Source organism: Rhinoraja longicauda, chromosome 4 (genome assembly GCF_053455715.1).
Source record: "Rhinoraja longicauda isolate Sanriku21f chromosome 4, sRhiLon1.1, whole genome shotgun sequence".
In the NCBI taxonomy this organism is placed as follows: Eukaryota; Metazoa; Chordata; class Chondrichthyes; order Rajiformes; family Arhynchobatidae; genus Rhinoraja; species Rhinoraja longicauda.
In genome coordinates, this window is record NC_135956.1 from 31,014,040 (window position 1) to 31,027,593 (window position 13,554).

A 13,554-nucleotide genomic window follows, 5' to 3' on the forward strand; every position below is an offset into this window, starting at 1 on the left:
CAGGTGAACCTTTGTCTCATCTGGAAAGACTCGATATTTGAATGCTTTATTGTGATATGATACGATAAAACTTTATTCATCCCCGGAGGGAAATTGGTCTGCCAAGTCACAACACACAAGGTACACAAAAGCTTGAACATAAAAGTGCAAAAAAAAAGAAAAGGACAAGCGACTGTTGGCTGGCTGCCACATGCACAGCGCCTTCACCGGAACAAACAAACAAACACAGACTTATTGCCTGGGCAGAGGATTCTAAACTAGAGTGCCCCACCCCCTCCCACACACCGGGTCCCCCTTTGTTCTTCCACTGTCTCTCACGGTGTTCCCCCCACGCCGGGTCCTCCATTGTTCTTCACGGCAGTCTCCCCACATTCCACCGCCACCGAGACTCCCACTGCCGCCGAGGCTCTCGTTGCCGCTATTATTGTCACCGAAATACAGTGAAAAGCTTTGTTTTACGTGCTATCCGAGCTAAATCATACCACACATGAGGACAACCGAATCATACATGTGAGATGCAAATGTGAGTGCTCACAATCACGATGCTCGAGACAATCTAGAGAAACAAGTATAGTTTATTTGCAAGTCTGCAGAGTTACACCTTTAATTCCTCCCCTTCGGGCTCCTTCCAATCGGAGCACTGAGGTGCACAATCTACCGTCACCGCCCCTGTTGCCTTCCACATCATACAGTAATATTCATTTATTTCATTAGGCAAGCGCAGTACAGAGTAGTTCATGCCCTCCCTCTCCCCTAGTTCTCTGATTATTTTGGCCTTCCTCCCAGTTCTCTGATTATCTTCTAACACTTGTCCTTGGACTGTCACCATTTGTTCTTGCGGTTTTTTTCTCTAGCCGAGCACTGTCTGGTCAGTTATTTCTCAGGGTCCCTTTTTTTTAAGTCGAGCATGGTCGAGTCAGCTATTTCTCAGGATCCTTAGTCTAAATCAATTATCCCTTTTTACCCCTCTCTCACATACATAAGTACAACAATTAATGCAACAGAGAAAGGAACTGTGCAATAGTGTGACAGTCATAGAGAAAATGCAGATTTAAAACGTGCAAGAGCTGCAATGAGGTAGATTGAGAGATTGGGACTATAGTTTATAAAGGGTCCATTCAACAATCTGATAACAGTGAGGAAGAAGCTGTTCCTGAATTTGGTGATATATTAATTCAAACTTTTTATCTTCTGCCCGATGGTTGAGGGGAGAAGAGAGAATGAAGGGGGTCCTTGATTACACTTTCCCAAGGCAGCAAAGTGCAGATGGAGTTGATAGGAGTGGGGGGAGATTGGGTTGCATGGTGGACTGGATTGCTCCACAACTCTCTGCAATTTCTTACGATCATGGGCAAAGCAGTTACCAAACCAAGTTGTGATGCATCCTGTCAAGTGTTTTCTATGGTGCATCCATAGAAATTGGATGGAATCACTGGAAACATGCTGAATTTACTTAATCATCTTGGGAAATAGAAACTTTGATGTGTTTTCTTAGCGGTAGCATCAATATGGTTGGACACGGGGACATTGGAAGTCATATTTATGCCTAGGAACTTAACCACAATAACTCTGTAATCTCATATTTAAATATTTATTATTTTTCTTGCCAAAATGGACAATTTTACATTTCTCCACATTATGCTCTTTACCCAGACACTGATAGCTGTGTATCCATCTATACATACCCCTATGCACTCCTGACAGACAACTTTCCAACCTATTGTGCCATCAACAAATTTAGTAGCCATAACTTGAGTGCCTTTATCCAAGGCATGTATTTAGATTGTAAAGGACCAATCCCAATTTATATCATTCATTACACTTTGCCAACAATAAAAGACCTATTGGGGCCTGTAGTCTGTTGCCTGTTAACCAAACAACATTTTATCCACACCAATATGTTACTTCTTATACCATAACTTTTTATTTCCTTGAATAACCTTTGATACAGTGCCTTATCAGGAAATTGTATAGTACAACCACCAGCGCCTCTTTATCCACAACAGAGCACACTTGAGCTAGTTTTCTTCATATCTTATGTTTTTCTTTACAATAATGTCAATAATAGCAGCAAAGGAAAAGGATCTTCAAATACATCAAATAAAAGCAAACAGTTCTGGATGTGGTGAACAAGTCAAACAACATCAGCCAAAGGATCAATTGATATTTTAAGTGAAACACCTTTCAACAGAACTTGTGAGAATTCCCATTTCATAGTGTAGTATTTTCATAACTTCAGCGCACTCTAAAACACAATTTAAAGAACTATTGAAGTGTAGTTACTTTGAAATGAAGGAAATATGATCACCTGTTTGCAAATAGAAAGGATGCACATAGAGCAATATGGTAATCATGTAAACAGTTTTAATCAAATATATCGAGAGATAAATATAATCCAGAGCAGTTTATTCTTTGTATTAGGGCCAAGAAATTAGTGCAATAATATTGCTGCACTTCCTCCCATTGAAATATTAACCTAGATATTTTGACTCAAACCTGAAGTGGGATTAGAACTTGGTGTAGTGATGCTGAGGAGTGGAGATTGACACAACAGTGAAGCAGCAGGATCTTTAAATTTAGTGTCTGTGATCCATAGGGCATGTTGGTTTCCTGAAGCTTATTAATGGGGAACTTGCAGTTCTTTGCACAGCAGCTTTGATTCAACATAAGGGACACTTGTACCAAGTGTTCTGTTTCCCAGCAATGTTTTTTCCAAATACTGGAGGCAGGAGGAAGGGAATGAGCCAGACTGAGTGGTGAACTGAAGATTGAGTGGCGAACTGTGGTGGAGAACAGGTCCATGTTGAACTTGATGAAGTGTCACCAACCTGAAACATCAATTCTTTCCCTTTCAGCAGCTGCTGCTTGACCACCTCAGCATTTCCAGCATTCTCCATTCTTACTTCTCTTTTAACTACTGCAGGAGCAGGGGTTAACTTTCCCATTACGCCAGCATGGATGTGAGTGACCCACAGAGTGTAATACAAAAATAATTTTGCACATGATGTCAAGCTGTCATTGGACAGAACCATGCATGCAATGCAGCCTGCATGCTTTTGCATCTCCCAGACTTTGTGCACTTAAACAATCCAATTACATTATTCAGTTAGGTTTCAATCATGAGTTAACAAACATGTTAGACATAAAAAAGCTGGAGTAACTCAGCAGGACAGGCAGCATCTCTGGAGAGAAGGAATGGGTGACGTTTCAGGTCGAGACCCTTCTTCAGACTCGACCCGAAACATCACCCATTCCTTCTCTCCAGAGATGCTGCCTGTCCCGGCTGAATTACTCCAGCATTTTGTGTCTATCTTCGGTTTAAACCAACATCTGCAGTTCCTTCCTACACATTAACAAACATGATCTGCACCAGGAAATTTCATGCTTCATGATGAAATAACATTTCATTAATACTATGGTACCAGCTTGGAGGTTCATTTGAGTATAATGGGCTACAAAACCAAACCTTGAATGTCTACTTTATTAATGAGCATGTTTCTTTACTGAGTTCTCAAGGTATCATGTGTCCCACCACAACAAACAATCAATGCTGCACTGTATTGCCACCTGGTGGTTTATTGTGCCATTGTGAGCAGAATTTAGTTAAGATGCAGCAGAAAATATTGGAAATACTCAGCTAGTTAAGCATGTCAACCTAGAATCAGAGTCAAACGGTACGGAAACAGGCCCTTTGGCCAAACTGACCAATTTGCCACAGTTAATCTAGTTCCATTTCCACTCATTTACCCCATATCCCTCTAAACCTTTCCTCTCCATGTACTTCCCCAGATGTCTTTCAAATGGTGCTATTATACCTGCCTCAACTACCTCTTCTGGTCGTATTTGTTCAATTTACACACCACCCTGTGTGTGAAAAAGTTGTTGTTTAGATACCTATCAAATCTTTCCCCTCTAATCTTAAAATTTATGCCCTCCAGTTCTTGATACCCTTATACTGAGCAAAAAAACTGTACATTCACCCTATCTATGCTCCTCATTACACCCCTCAGTGCTCTACCGTTCACTGTGAAGGTCTTGCTCTGGTTTGATTTCCCAATACACAACACCTCACATTTATCTGCACTAAGCTCCATTAACCATTCCTCTGCCCACTTGTCCAGCTGATCAGGAGACTGCTGTAATCTTTGATAACCATCTTCACTATCTACAATACCACCTACTTTAGTGTAATCTGCAAACTTATTAATCATCCCTTGTGCGTTCTCATCCAAATTGTTGATGTAAACCACAAATAGCAATGGACCCAGCAGCGATCCTTGAGGCACAGCACTCTTCACAGGCCTCCGGTCCAAAAAACACCCTCCCACAACCACCCTTTGCTTCCTTCCATTAAGCCAATTCTGTAACCAATTTGTTTGCTCTCCCTGGTTCTAACCTCCCAGAGTAGCCTATCATGTGGAACCGTATCAAAGACCTTGCTGAAGTGCATATAGTCAATGTCTATAGCCTCACCCTTGTCAGCCTCTTTGGTTATCTCTTAAAAAACTCAATCAAATTCATAACCTGCAAACTCCCAAGTACAAAACTATGCTGCCTATCCCTAATCAACCCGTCTATCCAAATGCATATATATCTTATCACTCAGAATCCCCTCCATTAACCTATCTACCACAGATGTCAGGCTCGCTGGTCCATAGTTTCCACACTATTCCTTGCATACTATTCTTATCCCCAGGATTTAAAATACTCATGTATCACCTCTGGAGCATCGGGTGAGTTCCCCACTGAAAACTGGCTCCCATTTATAATGCTTCTCTTTTCATTTGGCACATACGTTTATCTGTTAAATATCATGTAACAGACTTTACCAGGTGAGCTTACCAAAAGAGCTCCACTTACAGAACCCAGATCTTAAAATTGATTAGTGTTCCGAATAGCAGTTACAATTAGAGAGGAAATCTTTGCACAAAAAATATAGTTAAGACTCATGAATACATTTGTAAGAACACAGCGAAAAAGACTTCAGTTTCCATAGATTAAACTTCAATATTTAAAAAGGCAATTGGAAACTGAAATATACAACAAAATACTGAATACATAATAATCTACAATACTACATAAATTACCAATTTCATTCAATATTTAATATCTGTTAAAAGAAACATATACTATAAAACATGGCAGTTCATTGCTGGATATCAACTGGTTCCACAGTGTGTAGTCATTTTTAGCACCTGTGTTACATTGATTTAACACCATTCGGTTATTCGGTCACTAGACTCCGTGCTATGTAGTATCATGTAACAAGTGAGAGCTCAAGAAGTTCTTTCTCAGACTGCAGCACAAAATTGGTCCATTCCTGGCAGAGTTCTTTGTAAGTTGGTCCTTGGCCACCATATTCAGGTGGAAGAATCTGAACTGGAAAGTGTTTTCTAAGGCTGGACTGGTAATTATGTCCATGCATGTGAACCTAAAATAAGCACAGTAGATTCATTTTTAAATCCTCTTTTACTCTTTAACCCATTTTAAATATACTCATGTATTTTGTTTGTGAACTCAACAAAAATCTAAACAACTAACAAAAATAATGGATTGATATTACTGAGGGCAGGAAGGTCTTCACTGGGATATTAGAAGAGTTCCACACAGAAATTCCACTGAAAGCTTTGACATTTGGCAAACATTTAGCGCTTGTTAAATATATAGGTGTTTTAAATACTATTACAACTGAATTTGTTATTTAGTAACATTTGTGGAATGTCATAAGATCATAAGTGATAGAAGTAGAAAATTAAATGATTGGAGTAGAATACGGGTGTCAGAAGTTGTGGGGAGAACGCAGGAGGATGTGGTTAAGAGGGAGAGATAGATCAGCCATGATTGAATGGCGAAGTAGACGATGGGCTGAATGACCTAATTCTACTCCTATCACACGATCTTATGACATGAATTAGGCCATTCGGCCCTTCAAGTTTACTCTGCCATTCAATCATGGTTAATCTATCTCTCCCCCTAACCCCATTCTCCTGCCTTCTCCCCATAACTGATACCTCTGAATGTATTATATTCATGTTAAAATTTCCCTCACGAGACTAAATAGATGCTGCAGAATTTATAATGGAGCAGATTGCACAAACGTCTGATGAAAAGTCCATCATCTTTGAACCGTTTCTCCACACATGCTGTCTAACCTGCTGAGTAATTTCAGGAACTTGCATTTGATTATTTCAGATGATTAGCATTTGCAATATCGTGATTTTGTCAAATTGTACATTGACCGTGTTAAGGATGTTGTAACCATTCTGCTCTCAAAAGAGGTTATAAAATCGGAAGATCGTTTTTTTCATCAGTTTGAAATATAGTAGCATAAATACAGACATCTATTGTAATAAACTTTAACAACAATGAATTTGCTGTTCATTTAAATGAGAGATAATTATCCTGATAAGTGACATAATCAGTTGCTGCTTTGTCCCAGTGACAACATTCCCAAGTAAATTAAAGAACAGCTCAAATAGGATTCTAAGAATGCTTTTGATATGTTTATGTTTCAATTAAAACATTATTATCACAGTTATTAGAATAAAAAAATGAGGACACTTTTTCCCTCTGCAATTAAAATAAAAAGGAAATCTGCAAAGTTACTCACCCGTTCTTTGATTTTATCTGGCAGGAACTTTGTAATTATAGCAAAGACTGGATGAAATAGCACAGGCTCATTGATCATGTGAATGCCCCGGACCTTCAGTGGAAAGGAGTCCTGGGAATAAAACGAAGAGACTCTCATTATATTTCATTTTGGCCTATCGACATTTTAATAAAATGCCACCTACTTACGATCTACAAGTTCTCAAGATGTTTTGAGCAAATGTAACCCTTGTTTTGAAACAAATGCCCAGGAAAAACTAACAAGATCAAGTTTACTTGCTTCTCCACCTGAATTCATACCTTTCTTTAATTGCTGCTCAATATTCTTTTATACCCTGTCCAACCACACCTTGTCCAAAAGATCCATGCTACTAGGTCTCAGGGGGTCTACATCAGTCTGAAGGGTCTCGACCCCACATCAGTCTGAAGAAGGGTCTCGACCCAAAACGTCACCCATTCCTTCTCTCCAGAGATGCTGCCTGACCCGCTGAGTTACTCCAGCATTTTGTGATACCTTCGATTTGTACCAGCATCTGCAGTTATTTTCCTACACTACTAGGTCAATGGCCTAGTCTTGTCATTACCAGAGTGATGCCTAGATTAGTGGGATTAGGGGGTATTAGCCACAGGAAGAGATTGGACAGATTTGGATTGTTTTCTCTAGAATGCTGGAGGTTACAGGTTGTGGGGAGACCTAATAGAAGTATATAAAAATTATGAAAGACATAGATAGGGTAGACAATCAGAATCCTTTTCCTAGGATGGAAAGATCAAATACTACAGCCTTTAAGGTGAGAGATGCAAAGTTTAAAGGAAATATGCGGGGCATGTTTTTTTCACACAGAGGGTGATGAGTGCTTGGAATGCACTACCAGGGATGGTGGTTGAAGCAGATACGTTAGTGCCATTTAAACGATCTTTGGATAGGTATATGGAAATGCAAGGAAAAGAAGGATATGTGTTATGTGCAGGTACATGTGATGGTCTTGGCATCATCTTCAGCACTGACATTATGGGCCAAAGGGCCCATTTTTGTGCTGTACTGTTCTATGTTAATGTACTAACTTGCTACTTCTAAAATCTAATTGAGAAAAAGGTGCAGTCTCTCAGGACTAAAGACTGAGCTTTATCAATGAAATTTACCAAACCAGTGCAAAGGTTCATGACAACTCAAGTGCAAATTTGGTGAAGCATAAACTGTATTTCAAAATTTTTAAGAGTGATTTTAAAAACATTGTGGTGGCCCTGCCAACAAAACTAACTTTGTCATCTGATCAAAAGATTTAATACTGTCAGTTTCTACTGAAAGCAAATATGACTGTGTGGCTATCCACAGCTCATAAGGTCAAAAGGCCATAAGTAATAAGAGCAGAATTAGGCCATTTGGCCCATCAAGTCTACTCCGCTATTCAATCATGGCTGATCTATCTCTCCCTCCTAACCCCATTCTCCTGCCTTCTCCCCATAATTCCTGACACCCGTACTAATCAAGAATCTATCTATCTCTGCTTTAAAAACATCCATTGACTTGTCTTCCACAGCCTAAAGAATCCCACAGATTCACCACTAAAGAAATAGCCTTCTCATCTCCTTCATAAAGGAACATCCTTTAATTCTGGGGCTATGACCTCTAGTCCTAGACTCTCCCACTAGTGGAAACATTCTTTCCACATCCACTCTATCCAAGCCATACACTATTCGGTACATTTCAATGAGTTCCCCGAATATGCTCCCCCCAATGCCATCTATATATTTGCCTACGATGCCACTGTTTGGGCAGATCACCCATAGTGATGAGTCAGTACGGCTGATAGAACAGCAGATAGAACAGCTGGCTGAGTGGTGCCACAACAGCAGCCTCTCACTTAACGTTAACAGGACTGAGGAGCTGATGATTGATTTCAGAAAGGGGAAGTTTGGAGACCACGTGCCAGTTTCTACAGGTGGGTTGTTGGTGGAGATAGTTAGCAGCTTCAAATTCCTGGTGTTCACATCTCAGATGACCTCTTCTGGGATTAGCACATTGATGCAATCATGAAGACACACCAGCACCTGTACTTTCTTACTAAGATTAGGTGTGTCTCTGAATAAACCTTTGCAGATGTACTGTAGAAACTATCCTGACTGGTTGCATCATGAGCTGGTATGGCAATGCCGGCACACAGAAACACAAGAGGCTGCAGAGAGTAGTGAACTCAGCCTAGTGCATTCCGCATGAGATGCTGCTTCAAGAATGCAGCATTTATCATCAAGGATCTCCACCATCCAGGCAATGCTACTATCTGACAGTTGGTACAGAAGCCTAAAGTACCAAGCCATTAGGTTCAGGACAGCTACTTTCTTACAACTATCAGGTTCTTGAACCAACCTGACGGAACACTATGGCCCACCTCTTGATTTTATTTTCTAATTAAGATTTTGCGATAATATCTTGATTGTCTTGCAGTCTTTTATCTTTTAGAATTTTATGTGTCATTTATGTGTAACTTATGTACAATTTGTTTCTCTGTTGTTTGTCTCGAGTCAATGTGATGCTGATGCAAGCAAGATTTTTTATTGTAAATGTCTCACAGTACATGTACAACTGACAATAAATGCCAAATTTGAGGAAGGATATTCTTGCTATTGAGGGCGTGCAGCGTAGGTTCACTAGGTTAATTCCCGGAATGGCGGGACTGTCGTATGTTGAAAGGCTGGAGCAATTAGGCTTGTATACACTGGAATTTAGAAGGAGGAGGGGGGATCTTATTGAAACATATAAGATAATTAGGGGATTGGACACATTAGAGGCAGGAAACATGTTCCCAATGTTGGGGGAGTCCAGAACAAGGGGCCACAGTTTAAGAATAAGGGGTAGGCCATTTAGAACGGAGATGAGGAAGAACTTTTTCAGTCAGAGAGTGGTGAAGGTGTGGAATTCTCTGCCTCAGAAGGCAGTGGAGGCCAGTTCGTTGGATGCTTTCAAGAGAGAGCTGGATAGAGCTCTTAAGGATAGCGGAGTGAGGGGGTATGGGGAGAAGGCAGGAACGGGGTACTGATTGAGAGTGATCAGCCATGATCGCATTGAATGGCGGTGCTGGCTCGAAGGGCTGAATGGCCTACTCCTGCACCTATTGTCTATTGTCTATAAATGTGAACTTCAACTTTCTGAATACATTTTCCAAATGGAATGCTCTTTTAAAGCTTCACAGTTAAAGTGACATGAATTAATGAATTAAAGAAGGGTCTCGACCCGAAACATCACCCATTCCTTCTCTCCAGAGATGCTGAGTTACTCCAGCATTTTGTGATACCTTGAATTAATGATTTTACATTTTCAAAAATATTAATTTATATAGGAACTGATATGCACATAAATTGACATGTCGTTCCATGTCATTTTATTTTGTAACAAAAGGAAATTAGATACTTTGAATAAAAATCTGCTTTCAACTCTATGAATGAAACAGCAACAGATTTTTACCATTAAAAACATCAATGAACATTCTTCAATGCAAATAGAAAATGTGCTTATATTCTATTATCTTCATTGATGTAGATTTTGTTGAGAGATTTTTACTTTTCGTTCTTCAAATTACTTTTGGTGGAACATTGAATTGTTATCTAACCATTTCAAACACAAGTACACTTTGGAACCAATTGTTCCCAAAGTGATAATCAGCTTTGTGACATTAATTTGGGTTCTTTACAATTAAGAAGGACTAAAATGTCTGGGTTTCTACATTTTAGAGAAGAAAGAAGTGTAAAACTGATTTGATCCAATGGTAAACTAAAATAGATATTGTGAGTGCATATTATCCTAATTAGATATTTTTGATAGGAACAAAGATTTAAGTTTTAAGATGTGTATCATCTAATTAAAAATAAATAATCAGGTATGACAATCAATTGTATGTGGTATAAACATTCTAAATTCTGCATTGGTTTGAATCATTTAGGAGGATGAAGAGGAATATTCCAGATTTTCATCCCTAAATTGGTCTGGATTGTATCTACACTGCCCTCCATAATGTTTGGGACAAAGACCTATCATTTATTTATTTGTATCTGAACTCCACAATTTGAGATTAGTAATGGAAAAAAATCACATGTAGTTAAAGTGCATATTGTCAGATTTTAATAAAGGCCATTTTTATACATTTAGGTTTCACCATGTAGAAATTACAGCTGTTTACACAGTCCCCCATTTCAGGGCACTATAATGTTTCGGACACAGCAATGTCATGTAAATGAAAGTAGTCATGTTTAGTATTTTGTTGCATATCCTTTGCATGCATTGATTGCTTGAAGCCTGTGATTCATGGACATCACCATTTGCTGGGTGTCTTCTCAGGTGATGCTCTGCCAGGCTTGTATTGCAGCCATTTTTAGCTTTTACTTGTTTTGGGGGCTAGTCCCCTTCAGTTTTCTCTTCAGCATATAAAAGGTATGCTCAATTGGGTTCAGATTGGGTGATTGACTTGGCCACTCAAGAATTTACCATTTTTTAGCTTTGAAAAACTCCTTTGTTGCTTTAGCAGTATGTTTGGGATCATTGTCTTGCTGTGGAATGAACTGCCGGCAAATGACTTGTGAGGCATTTGTTTGAACTTGAGCAGATAGGATGTGTCTATACACTTCAGAATTCATTATGCTACTACCATCAGCAGTTGTATCATCAATGAAGATAAGTGAGCCAGTACCTGTTTTGAATCAAGTGCAATTGGAAGTACAGAACCTATAATTACTCTCATGCACTCCTTTTGCAATACAATGTAAGCACTTAATCATAAATAAAAAAATGTAACCACAGAGTTTTAAATATTTTCCAATCATTTTTCATTTCTATTATAACACAAGGTATTCTACATTCTGCAATACAGAGTCCGGATATGAAAGCCGCAAATGATAGCTGAAAACTCCAGCTTAGAGTATTAGTTCTGGGAAAAAAAACTTACACGATCCTATGCTTCTGATAAACATTGATAAATATCTGTGACAATGATAGCGAAAATAAAATTAATTTTGAGTTTGGTCATGTTATGAAATAAGTATATTAGTATAGGAAAAACTTTATATTGTATTTAGATTTGAGAATGTAAACAACATCAGACTAGACTGGAGTGTTTTAGTCATAGAGTTATATAACATGGAAACAGGCCCTTCAGCCCAATTTATGCCAACCAAGATGCTTACCCGAGCTAGTCCCATTTGCCTGTGTTTCACTAATTGACTCACTGGGCCTCTTGCGAAAAATTCTCTACAGACGATGATCAGCTCCAATACATTGTTGCAGGCTCCAGAATAAGTTATGAGGAAAATATGTTGGGATCAGTGTGTGGAGGTTTGTGGGTTTCATGGCAGCATCAGATCATGTTATTGGAAGGTGGGCACTGACATTGTAAAGTTTGGGAAAACTTTAAAGATGCATTCTGGTATAAATGGGATTAGGAATACGAGGCTCTGGCCCTTAATGAAGAAGCCTGGATTTAACTGCATTTACGCAGAAGATCTGGATGTAGTGTGAAAGGAAACATAGTACAGCAGCACAGCACCAGGTATGCAGTAGTAGAGCGTGAGAATATTGATATTAAGGTTAGTTATAAATTAAATCTTGAATTCTAAAGTTTAATTAAAGATGAAAAACTTACTGCAATCACTTCAGCAATTCTTTTGGCAACTGTTGGATTGATATGCAAAACATGAGCAAATCGCCAGCCATAAAGATCAAAGATAACCTTCACACCATTTTGTTGGGTTTTGACCTCCTTCACAATTAGCTCTGATGTGATTAGGCTGACGCGAAACACTTCATAGACTGAAAAAACCTTGGGATCCCAATGTTCTAGAAAGAGAAATGGGCAGTGATCACATACTGGTCATTTTTCCTTATTCCTACCTCATTTGGGAAAGAAATTTCACCCAATATTATCTCACAGAATTGCATCTGATTTACCATTTATTCCATCTCTAATTGATTGTCTCAAAGGTATATTAAGCAGGATACTATTTCCATTCCCATTATTTACCTCTATCACTGCTGTTGCATGTTCCTACGACATCCTTACCTTCCAGCACCATGATGTCAAAGAGCGACACGGTGGCGCAGAGGTAAAGTTGCTACCTTACATTGCCAGAGTCCCAGGTTCAATCCTGACTATGGGTGCTGTCTGCATGGAGTTTATATCCCTGAGTGGATGGGAGGGAAGAGTATGGGGACAGGTGTTACATTTCCTATATTTGCAGGGTAAGTATCCGGGGAGGACATGGTATGCATGGGAAAGTATGAAGGAGCCAAGAAGTTGCGGATGGAGTGGTCTCTGCACAAGGTAGAAAGGGGCGGGGATGGGAAGATGTGACTGGTGGTGGGAACGTTAAAGAATAATGTGTTGCATGCGGAGCCTGGAAGGGTGAAAGGTAAGGACTAGACAAACGCCATCCTTGTTCCGTCTGGGGCGAAGGAGAGTGAGAGCAGATCTATGGGACACAGAGAAGACATGGGTAAGGGATCCATCTATGACACCAGGGGTTTGCTAAAGAAAGACTTCAGATGTCCTTGAAGGTAAAGCCTCATCTTGTGGGCTGATGCGCCAGAGCTGGAGAAATTGAGAGTACAGGATAGCGTATTTGCAAGAGGCAGGGTGGGAGGAGGTGTAGTCCAGATAAGGAATGCAGGGGGGAGGGGGGAAATAGGTGTGAATTTGTCAGCTAGAAGGAGGAAAGTGTACAAATTGTATAGTTTAGTTTAGAGTTACAGAATGGAAACAGGCCCTTCGGCCAAGTCCACACTGACTATTCCGCTTGGGTAGCACACAACCCAATGGCATGAACATTTAATTCTGCAATGTTAGGTAGTTACAAATCCTCCCCCTGGTGGTGTTGCTGCCTCAATGCACCAGTGATAGGGTGGCACATCGGTCGAGTTGCTGCCTTACAGCACTTGCAGTGCCAGAATCGCAGGTTCGA

At 39.7% G+C, this 13,554-nt stretch overlaps 2 protein-coding genes across 2 annotated transcripts in view; one reads left to right on the forward strand and one right to left on the reverse strand.

Moving 5' to 3' along the window:
* Positions 1-13,554, forward strand: part of LOC144592671 (YTH domain-containing family protein 3-like) — a 199,765-nt gene that overhangs the window by 101,445 nt on the left and 84,766 nt on the right. The window lies entirely within an intron of this gene.
* The window catches only part of ttpa (tocopherol (alpha) transfer protein), a 37,202-nt gene continuing 28,624 nt past the window's right edge, over positions 4,977-13,554 (reverse strand). Inside the window, exons 3-5 of the mRNA XM_078398570.1 lie at positions 12,240-12,433; positions 6,611-6,721; positions 4,977-5,431 (exon numbers count right to left, since the gene is read on the reverse strand). Coding sequence (XP_078254696.1) covers positions 5,258-5,431; positions 6,611-6,721; positions 12,240-12,433 — 479 coding nt within the window. The 3' untranslated portion in view covers positions 4,977-5,257. The remainder of the gene's footprint in view (positions 5,432-6,610; positions 6,722-12,239; positions 12,434-13,554) is intronic.